This window comes from Apodemus sylvaticus, chromosome 10 (assembly GCF_947179515.1).
Source record: "Apodemus sylvaticus chromosome 10, mApoSyl1.1, whole genome shotgun sequence".
Classification (NCBI taxonomy): Eukaryota; Metazoa; Chordata; class Mammalia; order Rodentia; family Muridae; genus Apodemus; species Apodemus sylvaticus.
This window is the reverse complement of record NC_067481.1, coordinates 40,301,873-40,323,006: the sequence shown is the minus strand read 5'-3', so window position 1 is coordinate 40,323,006 and position 21,134 is coordinate 40,301,873. Positions and strand designations below refer to the sequence as shown.

Genomic DNA, 21,134 nt, shown 5'->3' with positions numbered 1-21,134 from the left:
TGGAAAATAAGAGACTGGTGCATGGTCAGTGATTGCTTTGTACTTCAGAGACTGCTTTTGACTGTTGTTTGTTACCCTGGCTGAACTTTAACCTTTCATCTTATAACCACCATCAGTGATTCGTAGTTGAGGAACTATGAATTAGAGATGATGTTGAATTTTGTTTTTTAGGTGCAGCTCACACTGCTTACCGCCATAGTGAAGCTATTTCTCAAGAAGCCATCTGAAACACAGGAGCTGGTCCAACAGGTCTTGAGCTTAGCCACACAGGTAAGAGATCTGAGAGCATCCACAAGGCTGATTTGTGGTGGTCACGATGGTTAGACTCGATGGTACTTCTTGTCTCATTCAAGGCTGCTGTTGCTGCGGTTATCTCCAGAACACAACATGGGGAAGAAAGGCTTTATTGGTTGCATATCCTGAACTGTAATCCATTGAGGGAAGCCAACACCAGAGCTCAAACCCAGCAGGAACCTGGAGACAGGAGCTGATGCAGAGGCCATGGGGTACTGCTGCTTACTGGCTTGCTCCTTGTGGCTTCCTCAGCCTGCCTTTCTATAGAATCCAGGACCACTAGTTGGCCTTTTTCATAATCGGCTGGGCCTCCTCTCAATCAGAAATTAAGAAAATTCTTGCCTAAGTCTAGTCTGGTGGAGGCATTTTCTCAATTGATTTTCTCTCTCAGATGACTCTAGTTTGTGTCCAGTTGAAGTAAAACTAGCCAGAACATTTCCCAAGAAGGTTCATTTGGGGCAGGGTTTAGTTTGAAAATACTAAAATGATGCCTCTTAAAAGATTCTGCTAAATTGTCTCTGGTTAATAACAGGTTTTAGCTCAGCTGACCAAGGCAGGAGAGGTGGCTCAGCAGTTAAGAGAATTTGTTGTTCTCACAGAGAACCCTGTTTTGATTCTTAGCACCCACATGGTGGTCCACAACCAACCGTACTCTCAGTTCTATAGTATCCCACACCTCTTCTTGATCTGTGCAGACTCCTGTACGCATGTGGTACATATACATAAACTCATGAAGACACATAGATACATAAAATAAATTTTAAGATTAAAAAAATATATACTAGATAACCCCAGCTTTTGTGATAATTTTGTAAATTTGATTTAGATTATCTGTTGTTAATATGTGACTATATGTGAGAAAAAACCCTACATATGTGAAAATAACACTTAATCTGGTATCTGTGGGTCACTTGAGCTTTGCAGGGCTGGGCCTCATCTGTCTTTCTCAGTGGTGCCGTTCTCAGAGTGATCACTTTAAAGCGTTTGTACTGTTTCCTTAAATGTTCTGATACTTGAATTATATGATACTTATTTCTTTTCCTGTTACTGTGATAAATACTCTGACAAGCGACTTCAGGAAGAGAGGGCTTATTGTATCTTGAATTGAATTTGAGAACAGGCTGGTTTTAAAACAATTGCCAGTTAAGATGTCTATCCACTCATGGAATCTGATTCACAGATTAACTGTTTTCCTGTCTGTTTCTTCTCTTTCTAATGCTATATTATGAACTTTAACTCCTATATTACTTTGCCAGTTCTGATCTCTCATTTTCCTATTATTAATTAGTTCTTAAAAATTCACTTACATGTGCTTTTGGAAATATTTTAGAATTTTAATTTTTATTATGTGTATGAATGTGTATAAAAGTAGCTTATAGAGCAGTGTGTATAATATGGAACTGGTCCCTATGCCAAAAGTGTGTGTGCTCATCAGGACAGACACTTACAGCCTGCTAGTCATGGCTGTTGGAGTGGAGAGTGGAGATCAGGAAGGGATTGGATACTTGCTAAAGATTTTCTTTTTTATTTTATATAAAATAGAATATATATATTCTATAAATTATAAATCTTGGTGTGGCCTGATTATAATTTGTGTGCTTGCTTTTGTTTTTCTTTTCAGGACAGGGTCTCATCTCAGTATGTAGACCAGGCTGTCCTCGACCTCAGTCCTCCAATCTGCCTGTTTCTGCCTCTTAGATACTGAGATTAAAGTTGTATGCCACCACGCTCAGCAGATTATAACTTTTTGAGCTATGAATATGCATAAGATTATTTTAAAACTAGAACAAAAAGCGCACTGAATTCAAGCGATACTCCTTTTGAAAGCACATACATTTATATGTTCTGTAATGCTTTGTGTTGCTGCTGTTTGTTTTTATTTGTTGTACCTTTATGAGCTCTTGAGTCAGGCACTGTATGTAGTCTCTTTTTATTGCTGGGACTTAGCCAGTGTCTCCATAGGAGATGTATGTGAATTTGAATCAAGCAGGAAGTTAAGAGGCTAGAGAGATGGCTTAGTGGTTAAGAGCAGTTGCTACTCTTGTAAAGGAACTGGATTCATATCCCAGTACCTTATGGGGGCTCACAATGTCTGTAACTCCAGTTCCAGTGAATCTGATACAACCATCTGGTTTCCATGGGCTCTGTACACATAGGCAAGTAGACACATACTCATAAGTAAAACTTTTTAAAAATTTTAAGGAATGTATGAGGAAAACAGATGTAAGGTATAATCTGTGTCAAGAAAATTCCTGCCAATTTCATGGTCATAGTTATTAATTTTTATTAATTAGTTAATTAACTTAGAGAGGGTGCCTTGCTATACATCCCTAATGGGCTCGATACATATCCTGGGCTGCACTAAAATTCTTGCAATCCCCCTGCCTCGGTATCCTGAGTATTGGGATTAGAGGTGTGTACCTCCATATATGGCTTATGTAGTAATTTTGATGTTTTGTTTTAGCTTACACATGAGTGTAGGGAGATGACTTAGTGATTAAGAGTACTTACTTCTTGCAAATGACCCGTAGTTGCTTATGGCCATCTGTAGTTCTAGTTTCAGGGGCTTTGACACCCTCCTCTAACCTCTGGGTACTGCATATACATAGTGCACTTACATATAGGCAGGTAGAACATTGGTACAAGTAAATAAAAAGTATTTTTTAAAAGCTGACAAATTTTTATTTATCGCACATGTTGTAGTGTGCTTATAGAAGTCAGTTGACAACTTGTGGGGAGTCAGTTCTCTTCTCCTGTCATAGGTTGCAGAGGTTGAACTCTGCTCACAAGGCTCATCAGCCCCTGCCTTAGCCCCTGAGCTCGCTCATCATACCACAATGTAATTAGTTAAAATACTATTTTTATTTCCCAAGGTCATTTAACTACTGCTGGATTAAAGTGGTTTTTGGTTTTTTTTTTTTTTCTTCTTGCTTTGGAATTTGAGTCTGGGCATTAGCCCATCTCAATATATGTTTAAGTTCCTTGAAACATTAGGCATATAGGATTATAACTATAGACTATTAAGTCTTGGTAAAATATCATTTTAGCAACTAATCTGCTTAAGTCACTACAACAATACCTTGATACCTTGTTGTCTCTGGAAAACAGATCCATCTAAATTACCTTGCCTTTGCTTTTCTTTAGGATTCCGATAATCCTGACCTTCGAGATCGGGGTTATATATATTGGCGCCTTCTTTCAACTGACCCTGTGACAGCCAAAGAGGTAGTGTTGTCTGAGAAGCCCCTGATCTCTGAGGAGACAGACCTCATTGAGCCTACCCTCCTGGATGAGCTCATCTGCCACATTGGTTCTTTGGCCTCTGTGTACCATAAACCTCCAAATGCTTTTGTGGAAGGGAGTCATGGCATTCATCGCAAACACTTGCCGATTCATCATGGGAGGTAAGCAGTGGGGTCTCTTCAGCGAGAAGTGACTTGCCGTTTATGTTTAGGCAGTTTGTTCTGCTCTGTACTGGGAAAGAGCTTGCTGTGCATTCTACAGTCTTGCTGCTCTGAAGAGCTTCTTTCTCTGAGTTCTACTCTAGGAGTACAATAAAACTATAGACAACTACAATGAAATTATCTATATTGATAAAGTTTGGAAGTTGCTTAAGTCCCTGTTAACGTATTAGATAGTGGGGCTGAGGAGAAAGCTCACTTGGTAAAAGGAATTTGATCTGCAGAACCCAAGTGTAAAAAAGCTAGACCTGGTAGTGAGTTCCTGTAGTGAACACTGGGGAGCTGAAGACTGGGGAGTTGTTGGCTCACTGGCAAGCCAAACTAATCAATAAGCTACAGGTCTCAATGAGAGGTGCTCTCTCAAAAAGCAGGCAATGTGAGCTGGAGAGACACCCACTGGGTCAGCATTGTTGGTGCTCTTGCAGAGGACAGGAGTTCAGTTCCCAGTGCCACACTGAGTGACTTACAATCACCTGTAACTCCAACTCCAGATGGTCAGCATCTGGTCTCCTCGAATATGGGACACATGCACCATACACTTAAATACAGACAGATACACAAAAAGGAAAAGAAAAATATCTTCCAAAAAATAATGGCCCACACACAGAGAGAAACCTTACTAAGATACTGTTTCTCTTGTATAAATGACTATGGGAAAACTATTAACAAAATACTTTGTCAGGATTGAAATATATAAACAACTAGAGTCTACACATAGATACAGCTTTCCATTATGTCTGGCTCGTTTGTGTTGTTGTCACCAACTTGGGTTAATGAGATCAGTAAGTAAAGTGTATTTGGAGTAGCATACAGGAAACATGCAACTTTCTACCTCAATTTTATAATCAGGGAAGAGGAACACTAATAAACTTTTTTTGCTTTTGCTTTATTAAGACAGGGTCTTATGTGCTTGAGGCTGGCCAGAACTCATTGTGCAGCCTAGAAGCTTTTCATGAAACTAGGATTGCAGGCAGGCCTGGGCAGCAGGGTCTGACTTTATATATAGGTCCTTATCAAAGCCCCTTATCCAGTCGTACTTATTTTTGTCTTTAAAGACTGATACAAGAGAAATACCCTTTGGTATAAGTGGGGATGATGGCTTAGGAATATACTTCAGGGGTAGAGTGCTTGCCTAGTACCTGTAAGGCCCCTATGTTGACTCCCCAGCACCCAACCCATTCAAAACTTTAAGGTGTGTGTGTGTGTGTGTGTGTGTGTGTGTGTGTGTGTGTGTGATGCTGAAAATGACATGTCTGTGTGGTCCTTCCCTAATTCTTCTCTAACAAAAGTTAGTAAGTACTGTACTTGTGACATAAAATAAGGCAGCCCTTGAAAGCTTAAGCCTACCTCTTGCAGAAGTTCAAAGGTGGCATCGCAGGGCCTTTCAGAATTACTTGGCAAAGATTCTAAGTGCTTACTGTGCTCAGCATTTGCCAGCTGTTCTATGAAGGTGATGTGGTAAAGAGCCATCTGATTTAAGACAAGTTAACCTTTCAGAGTTTCTTTGATGGCATTTGTGCAATTACTTTACATGACTTCACTGACTGCTTGGGAAATACTGGATATTTAATTTCTTGGGTGTATACTCATGATTTGTCTTGTTTTTCCATATTTCTCTTGAATCTATAGGACTGTATCTTGTCCTCTAACCGTATGTACCCTCTTAGAATATTCTTTCATTGTAGTGAGGAAAATTATGCAATTTTACCTTCTATTTTGAGTTACTATAAATGCACATATTGTGTCATTTCTTGGATGGTTTGTGTTGTAAGTTGGTGGAACTTCGCATGCAAAGATTAGCCTATGTGTTCATGTGTTTCTTACATTTGTACTTCTGCCCTTATTTGTCCTTTCTTGACATGGCTTTATTGACACTTCTCCTCAGGCATCTTTCGTAGAGTCTCTTTAATCTCTGTAATCCCATGTTGTTTCAGTTAATTTTCATGTTTTAACTTCTGACCGACACCTTCAAGGAGTGAGTGAGTAGAAGGGATCTCCTCAGTAAGGAATTGCCCTTCCATCCCTGTGCAGTATGTTATTTGACCTTAGGTTTCAGAGGGATTTCAGTCATTTGGGGAAGACCTGGCACCAGGAGTGTTCTCTTTATGGCAGTGGGAGTATGAGGCAGCTGCTTGTCCTGTGGTGGCAGATGAAGCAGAGGAGAGCAGGCTAGTACCAGAGGCAAATGTAACTTTAAGTAGCTCTCTCCTAATGGTCTACTTCCAACAACTGTGGAAACAAACCTCAGATCATTTCTGTGGAGATTATCTGGATTGGGTAATTTAGTTGGGAAGGCCCACACGAAATGTGGGCTGTACTCAGACACAGGCTGTGGTCCCCAGCTGAAGAGAGGAGAGAGTAAAGCTGAGCACCCATGTTCATTGCTCTGTGTGTCCTGACTGGGCTGAGTGTGACCAGCTGTGTCCTGCTCCTGCCACCCCACCTCTTCCCTGCCTTGCTGAGCCAGTCTTCCAGTCCTGAGCCAAAGAAACATTCTTATTGGTTTTTATCAGAGATTTTGTTACAGCAGTGAGACAGGTAACTAGCACATTTATCTTATTACTGTGGCAAAATAGGTGACAGAAGCAAGAGGGTGGGGTTTCCTTTGGCCCATGGTGGCCAGGGTTTTCTCTGTTATAGCAGAGACGTTATGGAGGGAGACAGGGACACCCCTAATCATGACAGCAGGAGTGTGAGGCAGCAGCTTGTTCTCCTAGAAGAAACAGGAAGCAGATAGAACTTTCCAAAGCCTGCCTATAGTGATCTATTTCTGCCTGCTAGGCCCTTTGTCCCCTGAATACTCCACAACCGTCAGAACAGTGTGACAAACTGCACACTGGGACCCCAGTGTATTCAAACTATGAGCCTGGGGGGCATTCCAGATTCAAGTCATAACACCTGTTCTTTTTCTTCTCTGACTACTAGTCTTGGTTAATTCAAAACATCTGTCTGAACGTTTCCAGTGCTTCTCTTCATACTCCCTACTTCCTACTTAGGGAACTTATGGGCCAACCATAGTGACTGCTGATACACCACAGATTCTACCACTTAGCATCGTGCTTTCGTGGGAGCCTCACTTTGATAGCCTGGCTTGGGCAGTATTATTTACATTTGCCTGACTAAGAAACTTGGTCATAGAGTTCTCACCTATAGTTAACACTATGTAAAGCCTGAACTTGATCTTAGATGTCTGATTCTAGATCTCCTGCTCTTACCAACACAACTTCCGCTGGCTCTTTACCCGGAGCGGTGTGTATAAATTTCTGTCCAAGTTTTTATGCCTAGCTCGGGCTGCCAGTCACTTGTCTTTAGTTGACTGCTGGGCATCTGTAGTTTTGTTTTTTTTAAAACACATAAGAGAATTCAGGATCTTGAAGCTGTGTTGTAGAATGTGTTTTTAGCAACAAAAACAAAAACAGACCACACCTAGGTGTCTTCTGTTTCTCTTTTCCCTCCCAGTTCCCATTAGCAGCCTTACTCATCTTAGTGCAGCTTAATGCTTGTCTACTCCTCTTCTCCTTACTACCTACCCCATATTCAAGGATTGTTTGTTTGTTTGTTTTGTTGGTTTTGGTTTTTTTTTGTTTTTTGGGGGTTTTTTTTGTTTTTTTTTTTTTGAGACAGGGTTTCTCTGGGTAGTCCTGGCTGTCCTGGAACTCACTCTGTAGACCAGGCTGGCCTCAAACTCAGAAATCCACCTGCCTCTGCCTCCCAAGTGCTGGAATTAAAGGTGTGTGCCGCCACCACCCGGCCCATGTTCAAGTTTTGTTAAAGGTTCCTTAGGTTTTTTGTTTTGTTGTTTTAACATGGATTTGTTTGCTACATGTGTGTACACATGTCTCACAGAAGACAGCTTGTGAGTGAGACTTCTCTCCTTCCTTTAGATTCTGGGGATTAATCTTGCTGTTACCAATGGAGCTACCTTGGCCCTGTTTAACTAACCCCTTGATTACATTTTCAGTGTTTTGTAATTATACCTGTGACAGTCACTCGCTGCTTTGTTGCATTATAGATACAGATGGTTTTTCTCATGCCTCCTCTGTGTTTTTGATTGCAGCACTGATGCAGGTGATAGCCCTGTTGGCACCACCACTGCAACCAACCTGGAACAGCCTCAAGTCATCCCCTCTCAAGGTGACCTTCTGGGGGATCTATTAAATCTTGACCTGGGTCCCCCAGTGAATGTCCCACAAGTGTCCTCCATGCAGATGGGAGCAGTGGATCTCTTAGGAGGAGGACTGGATAGCCTGGTAAGTGTCTTTGTTTCTCTTAGTTATTTTTACTTCTTGGTAGACTAGAGAACTTGATTTGGCTTTCCTTGATGAGCATTAATGTCCTTTGTAAAGGACAGAATTATCTATCTTTAGAGAGTCATTACTATTCTGTTCATTGTGATGCAGTATGTCTGCACATGTATAGGCTTATCATGTTGGCCTGCTTATAAATAGAACTTCTGGTATTTAGCCAGCATGTTGTTTGGCAATCTTAATGTCCTTACCAGAGTTCATTATTTTTCTTAGCTTCTTACAAGTTTTCCTTTGGTTCTGAATATCATTAAAGTGGCTTCATAATGGTCACCCTCTTTCAGGCTTTTAAGCCTTTGCCTTGTTGGGTGTTGTGGCACATACCTGAAATCCCATCACTTGGGAGGACAGGCAGGAGGATCAGGAGTTCAAAGTCAACCTCAGCTACAAAGTGAGTTTGAGGTAGACCTGAGCTAAATGAAACTCTGCTTCAGCATTTACATACCCTAAAAAATACCCTCTATCTTGTAAATATTTATTGGTTTCTGCCTTTTCCATGTGAGGCAGTTATTTGAGCATTTTGTCTAAAATGTACCTTTGTCACAATTGGAAAGAACTGCTCGACGTTTTCCCCCCTTCTCCCCACTTCTACCTTTGTCATACTTCCAATTTAATTAGCTTCCAGGATTCTAATAATAAAAGGCTCCAAAGTCCAGAATGTCTATGGACATGTGCCACCAGTTTCATTGTTGTACAAGATGGAGAGATAACAAATACAAGCATCAATGTTTGCGGGAAAGGCTAGGAAACTGATAGGTCACACAGCTCCCCAGGAATTTTACTTCACCTTGGAACTACACAGTGTAGGTGTCTGATGCCCTGATGGCTGTCCAGATGCCTGACAAGTTGGATGCATTTCCCAGCAACATTGGAAGGCACACACCTTAGGTGGGAAATAGGATTTCAGAGATGATAGACACGATGCCCCATTCTCGGTTATATATAACGGGTTTTTTCACACGCTTTATGAGGATTATGGTGTCTGTGGATTGTCCATGTCAGTATAGGTGCATTTAAGCTTGACAGAGAATCCTCTAAAGTACAGTCAGACCTGGGAATTATGCAATGTATCCAGAGTCTAGTCACAGACCATGCAGGGAACTCCAGCTTGTTGGACAAGTTGAACACCCCTATTGTGTTTCTTTTGAATATAGGATTTGGGATTGACAGGTTGTAGAAGTATATAGTATCTTGGTAATGACAGTCTACACTGCAGTATATATAGCCTCTTCAGACTAAAGGTTGACAAACAATATCATGGAGCTGCCCAAGAAATGGAAATAGCTCTTGTTGTATTGACATATCAACTACAGGTTAAGCACTGTATCCTGAGGTTTATACTTTAATTTCCTTACTGCTTTCCCTGGTCTCATTGAACCTAAGAGGGTAAACACGTTTACAAATGGATATGGAAAGGAGGCCCTGATTATGATATTTCCAGGGCCACAATTCTAACAGGTAGATAGATAAGTAATACATAAAGATGAAACTCTGAATACTGCTTCAAATAAAAGGCTGCTGGAGGAGCTGGGGAGATGGCTAAGTCTTGAAGCATGAGAACCTGAATTTGGTTGCCAACACCCACATAAAAAACCCAGGTAGTTGCTGACAGTGGTGGTGCACAACGTTAACCCCAGCATTCGGCAGAGGCAGGCAGATCGCTGAGTTTCTGGGCAGCTTGCTGTACAGAGTGAGTTCCAGGAGAGCCAGGGTTACAAAGAAAAGCTCTGTCTGGGGGGTGGAGGGAGGGCTTCCCCCACAAAAACAACCAACCAACTAAAAACCAAGTGATGGTGGTCCATGTTTGTACTCCCAGTACTCACAGGCCTAGACAGCTGGATCCCTGGGGCTTGCTGGCTGGCCAGCATAGCCTAATTAGTGAGTGTAAAGGCTCTAAGAGCTTGCTTGGGAATAGGAATAGTGGCCTTTAATCCTAGCATTTGGTAGTCAGAAGCAGGGGGATCTCTGTAGTTTGAGGCCATTCTGGTCTTCAATGGAAATTCTAGGCCAGCTAGGGCTACAACATAAGACCCTTGTTTCAAAAAAAAAAAAAAGTGTGCACATCCTACTTTTCTTTTTTAGTTAATTAATTGAATGTTTATGGGTGCTTTGTCTTCATTTTATGTGTATGTACCACATGCATGCTTGGAGACCAAAAGAGGGCGTCATATCTTCTAGGACTGGAGTTACAGCTAGTTGTGAGCCACCATGTGGGTGCTAACAGCCTTTGCTTTTAAATTGGATCTGTATGTAGTTTAATATATTCACTCGGAGAACCTAAATTCCCTTTACAAGAATATCACAAAAGAAGCCTAAATCTGGCTGTGTGGAAAACGAGTTTCCAGGCATCAGTGGACTGGGCCACTTTTTTTTTTTTTTTTTAGGATTTATTTATTTATTTTATGTATGTGAGAACACTGTAGCTGTACAGATGGTTGTGAGCCATCATGTAGTTGCTGGGAATTCAACTCAGGACCTCTGCTTACTCTGGCTGTGCTCTCTCCAGTCCAAAGATTTATTATTGTATGTGAGAACACAGTAGCAGTCTTCAGACACACCAGAAGAGGGCGTCAGATCTCTTCTGGATCTTATGGATCGTTGTGAGCCACCATGTGGTTGCTGGGGGTTTGAACTCAGGATCTTCGGAAGAGCAGTCAGTGCTCTCAACTGCTGAACCATCTCTCCAGCCTGGACTGGGCCACTTTTAAAATTTCTTTTCGGGCTATCTAAAGAGGAAATAATTTCAGTTTGTCTTACAATGTGTATAAATAGTGCCATTTCTTAAATGAATCCTTGCTTTATAGAAGCACTTCACAAAACTATATAATAACGTGTATAAATATCTTATACAAGAGAGATCCTGCTGTAGTTAGGCTCTGTTAAAACCTAGTAGTCTGTGGTGTTTGGGGTTTTTGTGTTTGGTTTGGTTTGGTTGTGTTTGTTTCTTAGTATTTGTGTGTATGTTAGAGTTTGTATGTGTGTGCCTGTTAGGGGATGGCCTCAGGTGTTAGTCCTTGCCTTCCAACGTGTTTTTGAGGCAGGGCTTTTGTTGTTTTGGGGGGGTTGTTTTGTTTTGGACAGGTTCTTCATATGTAGCCTAAGCTAGCCTCAGATTGACGACTCTCCTGCTTCAGCCTCTGTAGTGCTAAGATTGTAGGCATATGTCACAAAGCCCAGCGTTAGTGTTGGGTTTTAACTAAACCTCAACCAGTGGAGAACAGTACTGTCCTGCTAATGAGCTTTAGCTCTTTACCTTTTTATGGTTCCATTCTAGCTGCATAATTAGCCTTAGTTCCATCTAAAAAATACTAACAGTACTCTTTATATATAGTAAGAAGAGCAATTAAACAAAATGTCTTTAAAGCAGAATCTTTGAGACAGGGTCTCCCTGGCTGGCTAGAGAACTCACTGTATAGAACTGGCTGGCCTTGAACTCAGACATCCGCCTGCCTCTGCCTCCCAACTGCTGGGATTAAAGGCGTGTGCCACCCAGCCTGGCTACCAAATACTCTGTTTTTATGTTTGTTTGCTTTGTTTTGTTTTGTTGTCCCAGCTATTTTAATTTTACTGCCAGGATTGAGAACCTTGAGGCAAATAAAATTCCAAAATGGAATTAGATAGCTGATCTCATATGCCAAGCAGTGACTTCTTCAACAACAACAAAAAAAGTTTTCTGACAAATCAATTTGACACATCTTACAGAAACAGACATCTTGGGCCAATGAAGACCTGAGTTCAGTTCCTAGAGTACAGGGTGAAAGGAGAGAGCAACTCCTCAAGGTTGTCCTTTGGTCTCTACACACTAATAAAGTAAATATAAAATCAGCGTTTAAAACTTAAAACTAGACATCTCTGAATTTACCTTTGTTTTTTCTTTCCATTGTGATTTGGGTGGGTTGTTTGTTTGTTTTTGAGTGGTTTAGTTGGTTGCTTGATTGGTCTGTTGGTTGGTTTTTTTGAAATGGGTTTCTCTGTATAGCAACTGTCCTGGAACTCGCCCTGTAGACCAGGCTGGCCCCAAACTCACAAGAGATCCACCTTTCTCTGCCTCCCAAGTTCTGGGATCAAAAGCGAATACCACCTCCTGGCTTCCATTGTGATTCTAAGGGATTAACTTCTACCTTGGCTAGAAGTTAATAACTTTGATCAAATATATAGATATTGAAGACTGAAACAAGTGAGTTTTCATATTTTTCATTTTTTATTTCATTTTTTATTTATTTTTAATTTTAGTCAAGCTCTCACTGTCCCCTGCTTGTCCCACCCCCGCAGGCTGTGCTCACAGGTGCAGGCTGGGCTCACAGGTGCACCAGCATGCCCAGCTTTGTAGGCTCATTTTTTCGAGAGTGTATATCTACTACCAGGTATTTTCAGGCTTCCTTTTTTAGATCCTTCTGGTCCTCCAGTTTGCCTTTTTTAAACCTTCTTTTATCTCCATACTTGAGAAATTTTGTAATTCAGTGACCTTTTCCTAGAGCTGCCACATTAGGAAATACTAATTAATTTACTAATCACACCTGAATAAAGCTTTTTTTCCATTAATGAGAGTGATTGAGAATCTGAGATTCTTGCAGCAAACTAGGCAAGGGATGTTGCTGTGATAATGAGAAGCACCTGCACTATGCTCCTGAAGCCTGGGTTATGTTTTCTTTTAAGGGGGCAGTCACCTTTGAACAAGAGGAATTCAGGCAGTTTTAGAAATAGAATGCCTTTTTAGTACAAAACTTGAATCAAAACGACTCCCTAGCTGTTCTGTAGTCTCACTGACGCTTCTATTTTTGTTGCCCTTCAGCATTCTTCTCCTTTTGCTTGTACTCTACAGATAATGTCTTGCTTCTGTTACTGTAAACTCAACTGTCAGCTTGTGGAGAATTCAAGTGAAATATAACTAAGGCCTTCATCTGTTCAACATGCAAAGCCTGATGCATTCAGTCTAGGATAGGCTCACGTGGGAGTGACCTGCATTCAGTCTAGGGTAGGCTCACATGGGAGTGACCTAGGCTTCGCATTTCTTTGAATTAGAATCCATGTTAATGGCATTCTTAATCAGGTTTTAAAAGCTGCCTGTTCTGGGTTAGCTGGGATTTTTCTCACAGTGTATATCCTTCTGGTTTTGTGTAATATAGGAGATGACCTGAGGACCATGTGGTAACTCTGGCCTGTGTGTTGACTGTGAGGTTGACTGTGGAAGTAACCATTGAATCTCAATTATTTGCTGCCTTTACTTTTTAATCCATAACAGAGGCCTTGGCTAAATTAGTGTTTTGTTCCCTCTAAGATTCTGTGTGTTCTTCTGTTTAAATGGTGCTATTGAATACTAAAAATTATAAAGAAAATATTCCAAGTATCCTTTATGCAGAGGAAGGACTATATACTATAGAAATATTATGCCCCTGGTTGGAGTCAGAGCAGCATCTAGGAGCAGCTGCATTTTTGTAACTCCTGGTGTATGCTTTTCAAAGCCTCCCCCACTGTTCCCTGTAGTTCTTTCTTTACCTTGTGGTTTATTTATCATGTGATACTTTATTAATGTTTTGAGTGCTTAGCCCACAGGAAATTCTGTGTGAATTCTAGTTTTGTCACTTCTCCTTTGCAGTGACTTAAGAGCTGAGTTTTAAGTTTATTATGTGGAGAGATCTTTGTAAGTTCTTGTCCCATTTTGCCCATTGCATTTTTTCAATGTGAAGCCCTTTGTCAATGCAGAGGCTTAATTAAGGGCTGGCCTTACTTTGCTAATCACCTTTATCACTGTAAGCAAACCCCAAGATACTCAACCTGTGAAGAGAAAGAGTTATTTTGGTTCATAGTTTTGGTGGCCTTAGGTCATGAATACTTAGTTCTGTTGTCTTTGGATGGCTAATCTTGATTATCAACTTGACTAATCTAGAATTAACTAAAATCCAAGTTGTTCGGCACGCCTGTGAAGGTGGTTCTTAATCTGATTATTTGAGGCAGGAAGACCCACCCCAAATCTGGCCCACACTATCTGATGGTAGCCCAGATAAAGAAGCTGGGAAGATGGAAAGGAAGCAAAGAAATCTTGCTTTTCATCTGCTTGCCCTCACACTTACTGGCGAGTTCATCCATCCTGTTGGTATTAATCCTACTTCTTTAAGATTTCAGTGTAAGGCCGGGTGGTGGCGCACGCCTGTAATCCCTGCACTCTGGGAGGCAGAAGCAGGCAGATTTCTGAGTTCGAGGCCAGCCTGGTCTACAGAGTGAGTTCCAGGACAGTCAGGGCTATACAGAGAAACCCTGTCTCAAAAAAACCAAATCCAAAAAAACAGAAAAACAAAAAAAAAAAAAAAAGAAAGAAAGAAAGAAAGAAAGAAAGAAAGAAAGAAAGAAAGAAAGAAAGAAGAAAGGAAGGAAGGAAGGAAAAAAAAATCCAATGTAGACTGAAAACAAGCTCCTCTCCAGGAATCCTGTAGGACTCTAGCACCAGATTGAGACTGCGTAGACAGCACCTGAGGTGAGGTGGCATGGGATGTAGGAAGGTTCATGGCGGGCCAAATTCACTCTCTTTGTGCCTGGGAAGTAGAGTGTGAGGAGGTCACAGGGGCCTGTCTTATTAAAGACCTTTTTTAGTCACCAGGACGATTCCTCTTGAGCTTCTGCTGCTTCCCATACCACCACAACCTTTGTCTGGACCAGACCTTTAACATGTGGACTGTCTGGAGGCACTTACCCAAACTATAGCAGGCAATTTAGAAAAATTTATCAATTTTTACTGTTAATCCTTGTGCTAGGACTTTGTATAGTTTTGGGTTGTTTTTTTTTTTTGTTTGTTTGTTTGTTTGTTTGTTTTGTTTTTTGGGTTTTTCGAGACAGGGTTTCTCTGTATAGCCCTGGCTGTCCTGGAACTCATTCTGTACAACAGGCTGGCCTCGAACTCAGAAATCCACCTGCCTCTGCCTCCCAGAGTGCTGGGATTACAGGTGTGCGCCACCACCTCCCGCGTTTTTTTTGTTTTTGTTTTTGTTTTTTTTTTTTACTTGTATAGTTTCTAATTCTCAGTTTATCATCATCTTATGATTCCTCTGTTTGTTTGCTATGACCATTTTCTAGAATAGAATTTAAATGTTTTCCTTTCAAGATTCCCTTTCACCCAATACATTTTTATGCAACCCTCAATATATAATAACATAAAATAAGTATAAAAATCAACCATTTCCTGTCAATAAGTCATAAATTTATTTTAAATCAATTACTTGGTATACATATAATTTCAGCATTAAAAGATATATTTATTTTTATGTTTTGCGTCTATGGTGTACCTGCATGAATGTAAGTACACTGTTGTACACACCTGCAGAGACCAGAAGAGGGCTCTGGATCCCCTGAGATATAGATGGTTATAAACAGGCATACAAATGCTGGGATCCAAATCTGAATCCTCTCAAAGTACAATAAATAGTCTTAACTGTTCACACCTCTCCAGCTCCAATTTCACTGTTTCTTAATGATCAAAGCAGATTCGAATGCTAATGAGATGGATATTGTTTATTTTTACATAAAATATTACTCTTGGTAGAATATTTGATACTTCGGCTTTACTGTTTTTCAGAATTGATAATTACTTATATTTTATAGTTGTTAATGCTCAGAATGTTGTTTTCTCATAAATACATAGTACAAAAATGGCAGAAGGTCAGGGGTGGCACTACTCTATTGTTGAAAATTCTGTCTTAACTCCAAGCCAAATTCATTTAGTAACTTTTTTAAATAGAACTCAGTACAGCAACTCACAGCAATTTTAAAAAGCAGATATTCTAACACAATACAGAGATACAGTAATTTGATGCTTTTGTAGTAAAGAACCAGGTGGGAAAATGTTAAAAGTTTTTATTTTGTGTAATTAAGTTATGATGTTTCAATAGGAGCAGGAAACTTTGTAGAGTTCATAGCAAATAGTAATATTCAATCTGAGCCAAGTTCTTTCAGGAATATTCTTGGCTGTGAAGGAGCATGAAACAGTTCAGATATTGTGAAGGAGCAGTATAAAGCTCAGGTATTGCTTTTTCAGAACCAGAACTTTAGTGAAGTCACATGTTATAACATAGATTCATTACACATTTGGTATTGATTTAATTGTTGGTCATTAAGTGTTCAGAAAACTTTTACTGTTTCCAAAACTTACATGATCATATGGTCAATTACATGATTCAAAATTTTTGTTCCAGAGTAGAGTCCATTCTTTCTTTGGTTGATGTCCTGTGGACTACACAGAACATGGGTGACATGCCTCATTTCTCATTTTGCATTGCCAGTCTTGCTTAATGGTGATTAATGAAAGCCCAGAACAAACTGACATGCTAGAGCACAATGTAAATTACATGACTGACTGAGACAAAGCATAGGCTGGCTTCTCCAGAGTACCTCTATGCTGCACTCTTCTGTTCTGGTTTGAGGCTAGCCTGGGCTATGATACCTAATAAATGGCCATCTGCATCCACATATCAACACTCTGTGTCAAAAACAAATACAAAGAAACAAAAGCGTGCAGGTAGTACCTTTCTAGCAAGGTGTTTGACCCAGAGAGTTCATTTCACTTGGCTCTTTCATATGTGCTGACAGTACATACGAAATGGCTCTAGGCCAGTTAGTAGATAGTTTGTTGGTTTCCATCCATTTGGTGATTATTTTCTTCACTAAAATGATTCATTGCAAAATTGACTCCTAAGAACTATTGCCAGTAGATGTACTTACATAGTCACTAGAACACTGATTCGTTTAATAAATACATATTGATTGCTTACCCTACATCAGGCTTTATTCCAGGTACTAAGAATAAAGTTGTGAGCAAGCCAGTTCTTAACAGGCTTCTCCTCTAGTGGAGGGAAAAGTGGTGAATCCCATGCAGAGAGGCGATGCTGCTGTGCAGAGCAATGGGGCAGAATGCAGTTTCTCGTGTGGACTTGCTATCCGTGTACAGCTTCTGTCTCTGGCTTGTAGGTCCTATAGTGGGCTTTGAGGGAACTTGTAAACTCCTTATCAGGAAGCAGTAACGCTCCCTGCTTTCCCTTTTGAGGAAGCCGAGATGAGTCACCAGTTTGTTTCTTGGCTTATTATATGCTCACAGAATCTCCTTGTGTATTCTGTTGGTTGTGTTTAATGATACTTCTTTGCATAGCTTTGAACATTCATATTTTCTACCCAGCAGCTGAAAACCATATTTTTACCTTGTGATGAGAATTGTTGTGAGGAATAGAGCTATTGGCAAACTGTAGGGGTTGATGCATTCCTTAGAGTCACTTCCCTTTGATGATTTCTAGAAAGCATTGCATGGAAGAGATAAAGTTATAGACAGAAGTGTAGAAGTGTTGAGCTTACAGTCTGCTCCTATAATTAAGAAAATATCTTCAGGTACCTAGATAGCTCCAGTTTTAGAAGCAGGTATGTATACTTTGGACTGGCCACAAAAGGGGCCCAACCTAGACCAGTCACTAATACTGTGTGGAATTTTTTCCTTTAAGTCAGTGTCCATCTCTGTTAATATTCTTTTGTTATGCTTCTCTTTCCCCTCGGAGTTGAGTAGATTGGTTCTTCAGTAGCATTTCTATTTTCAGGTCTCGTATTACTCTGTTATAGTATGAGCCGTTCATGCTGAGCTGACATTTCCCTTATCTGGAGCTCATCTGGAGCTTACTTGTGGCTTAGACTTTTGGCTTTGCCTGGTTCTGCCGCAGAGCTCATGTAATGTGCCTAAATCTGTTCAGCTCCTAAGTCATACTGGTCACCATGGAATTACTGCTTTTTGTCCAGTTCCTAGATTACTTCTGCAATAACCTATCACTGTGTAATCCAATGTTAATCCCAGTGCTCTCATTAAACATTATTTTAGATATGGTGGAGTGACCACTCTTTGACTGTTGCCAAATGTTAGTTTTATTCTAAGTACCATTTAAGGGCAGTGAATCCTGTGATTTAGATTGGAATAGGGAACTACACTATTCATTGAGAGTTTCAGCTAAATACCTTTAGAAAAATCCTCAGTTTTCAGGATTTGAAGTATTCTTTTCCATAGCCAGGTATGTTGGCTCATGACTATAGTCCCAGGATACAGGAGACTAAAGCAGTTCAAGACCATCCTCAGATATATAGCAAGGCCCTGTCTTGAAACAAAAGCTACCCCCCACATGCCCCAAAATTGATACCTCTCCTTCCTTCCTTCCTGTATTCTGATTTAGTTGTCCTGTAGTTGTAGTTGACATACTTTTCTTCACTAAGAAAAGTGAACCTCAGTAAGGCAATCCTGGGGATAGTAGGATATGACATTTGAAGGATTTAGACACCTAAGATTAGGACACGGGTTCCTTTTCATTCCTGCCTTCCATAGCTTACTGGATAACAGACAGAAACCTGAATTGTATAGGCCCTAGTGTGATTGATTTAGTAAAGGATCCTGATAAGTATGGGCTCTTAGAATAATCCCTACCATATAAACCTCATACCAGCAGTAGAACTGGAATGTCTTATTAAGAATAATGACTTTGCTAGGCGTTTTTCTTGGTTATCTGCTGCATTACATTTGTCAGTGTATAGCTAAGACCATGTACTGGGTTGCTTCCACCCTTGCTGATCGCCCTCTCTATATTAGTTACTGCCTTTCACCAACATTTTGCTGCAACATTGACATATTGTCAAAGAGGAGGATGATCTCCCTTGAAATTTCTGTAGTCAAGAGGAAAGATTCAAATTAAAGCCTGAATAAGCTGCAATCTAGTTTTGCTACCTGGGAAACATTGGTTTTTTTATTTTCCTTTACTCATGTAAAGGAAAGGTGTGCACCACCATAGCACAATTAAGTTAACCTTTATATTTCTAACTGTGTCTCATATCCTGGGTCTTATATGTGTTGAATTCTAGATGAATTATATGTTCTTGATTCTAAATTGTCGGTAATATAAAAAAGGAGCATCAGGATTGTTTTTCTTTTCTTTTTTAAAATATATTTTAATTTACTTAATTTTATGTGAATGGGTATTTATTTGCCTGCATGTATGTCTATGCACCACATTCATGCCTGAAAGAAGGTGTTGGATCCCCTGGGACTGGAATTATAGACAATTGTGAGCCACCGTGTGGATGCTGGGAAGTGAACCCTTGTTCTCTGGAAGAACACCCAGTGCCCTTAACCACTGAGCCATCTCTGCAACTTCCAAGATCATTTCTTCTGTGGTTTCAAATAAAATTGGTCAGTAGCATGGGGAAGGACTGTGTTTAGACATTTTCCCGCTCATAGTCTCATAATATTCAAGAGACGAGAATAAAAATCTAAGGGGGAAAAAGGAACAAAAATGATCTAGGCATAGTGGTGCACACCTTTCCAACACTTGGGAGGCAGAGGCAAGCAGCTCTCTAAAATTCCAGGCCAGTCTGGTATACATAGTGAGTTCCAGGCCAGCCAGGGACCCTGAGACCCTGTCTTAAAACAAGAACTACAACTAGGTTTCGTGTGAATTCTCACCTCACTGTGATATATACGAAACCCGTTTAGTCCATGGCCAGGAAAGCTCAAAGAATTCTTGGCAGCTGGAATATGTGGTAGAGGCTTCTCCATATAGATAAATCAGGAAGCAGAAAGCAAAACAGCACCACCAGCTAAGGATGCAAACAGGAACCTAATAGAGACATTACAATCCAAGCCACAGGAGGCGTTACTTCCTTTAGTTCAAATACTACCAATAGCTACCTCTTCTCTGTGCTTTTTATTGAATATTTAAACTGTTGCTTTTTAAATGTTTTTCTTCTAAGCATATGCCAACCAATTTGATTTTAAAAAAATTTTAAAAAGTCTATCTTTCAAGCTTGGGTTTCAAACCTGGCCAGAGGAGGGGCTTGTTCAAGAATGTAAAGGTAAGCCTAATAGGAAGTCAGACCACATCAGCATTGGGATGGAGGAGATGTTTTGCAGAGCTCCTCCAGGGGGTTGTACTTGGCTTTGCTTTCCTTAGAAAGGGTCCTGCTCGAAATCTGAAGTCTTTTTAACATAAGAATCTCTGGCTCCAAATAATTCTCTACTGTGGTATTTTCAACCCTGGCTGTATGTACTTTAGAAGTAATGAAGTAGAAGAACTATTTCAAAATGCCCAGATGATACCTCAGAAAAGTAAATCATTGGCTCTGAGGATGAGACTGGCAGTAGCATCTTTTAAAGCTCGTGTGCACACACAGATGGTTGATTCCGTTTTGTACGTAAGGTTGAAAGTAATCATGGTTACTGTCATATAGCTAAAGTAGTTATTAGTGGTATTTAAAAGTTTGAATATTAGTCTCAGAAAACAGCAAATTCTTGTTAAGAGGAAAATTAAAAGATGTTTGCAAATTATATTGTCTTTGCAAGCTTTTTTTTTTTTTTTTTTTTGGTTCAACTTTTAAAAACATGTATCTGCCTGTGGTTCAGTCTAAGTGATGACTCCGTCCTGATTTTGCTTTAATGTTGTTTTCAGCCCTGTGGGTACTATTGAGAAATGACCCCTCACCTTTTGCTTTTTTTTTTTTTAATTTTTATTTTACCTTGCCTTTGAATCTTCATTATCCTCTGGGCAGAGGGAAGTTGTTCCTCCAGAATTTCCTTTATTCTCAGTTATCACTATGGGTTTGCATTATTCTTTCTGTGTCTTGGCAGCTTGTAAAGCCTGTCCCGATTAATCTGTGGTCCCTTCGTTGCTTGGCATTTTTTCATGCCTCACATGCAGTTTGTCTGTATTAAAAAAAAAATGCCATGCTTATCAGATATCATGCTGTGGATCTGCTGTATCATTCTAGGTCCAGGAGGAGGGGATGTGCAGCAGCTCCTCTACTGACTTTGCCACCTTTTTAGTTACTCATCTTCTTGGCTGCAGGGACCTTTTGATTTGGATAACTGTCTGGCTACATCCAATTACACGATTAAGTGGTCTGTGAAAACCACATTCTAGAAATGTTGGCTTGGTTAAAGCATCTGCTAGGATTAATTTTCTAACAGAAAAGAAACAGGATTTTGGCATAGGCTGCTCTATTTCTGAGTATAGATTGAATTCTATCAGTTCATAAGTCACTATTCCCAAATAATAAGGATACAGGATAACTT

The 21,134-nt window shown here is 40.2% G+C and overlaps 1 protein-coding gene across 4 annotated transcripts in view; it reads left to right on the top strand.

Annotated features, from left to right (window-relative positions):
- Nucleotides 1–21,134, top strand: part of Ap2b1 (adaptor related protein complex 2 subunit beta 1) — a 108,363-nt gene that overhangs the window by 41,341 nt on the left and 45,888 nt on the right. For all 4 annotated transcript variants that reach the window (XM_052197716.1, XM_052197719.1, XM_052197715.1 and 1 more), the window contains exons 12-14: nucleotides 172–270; nucleotides 3,439–3,698; nucleotides 7,813–8,005. In XM_052197716.1, the coding sequence (XP_052053676.1) occupies nucleotides 172–270; nucleotides 3,439–3,698; nucleotides 7,813–8,005 (552 nt within the window). The remainder of the gene's footprint in view (nucleotides 1–171; nucleotides 271–3,438; nucleotides 3,699–7,812; nucleotides 8,006–21,134) is intronic.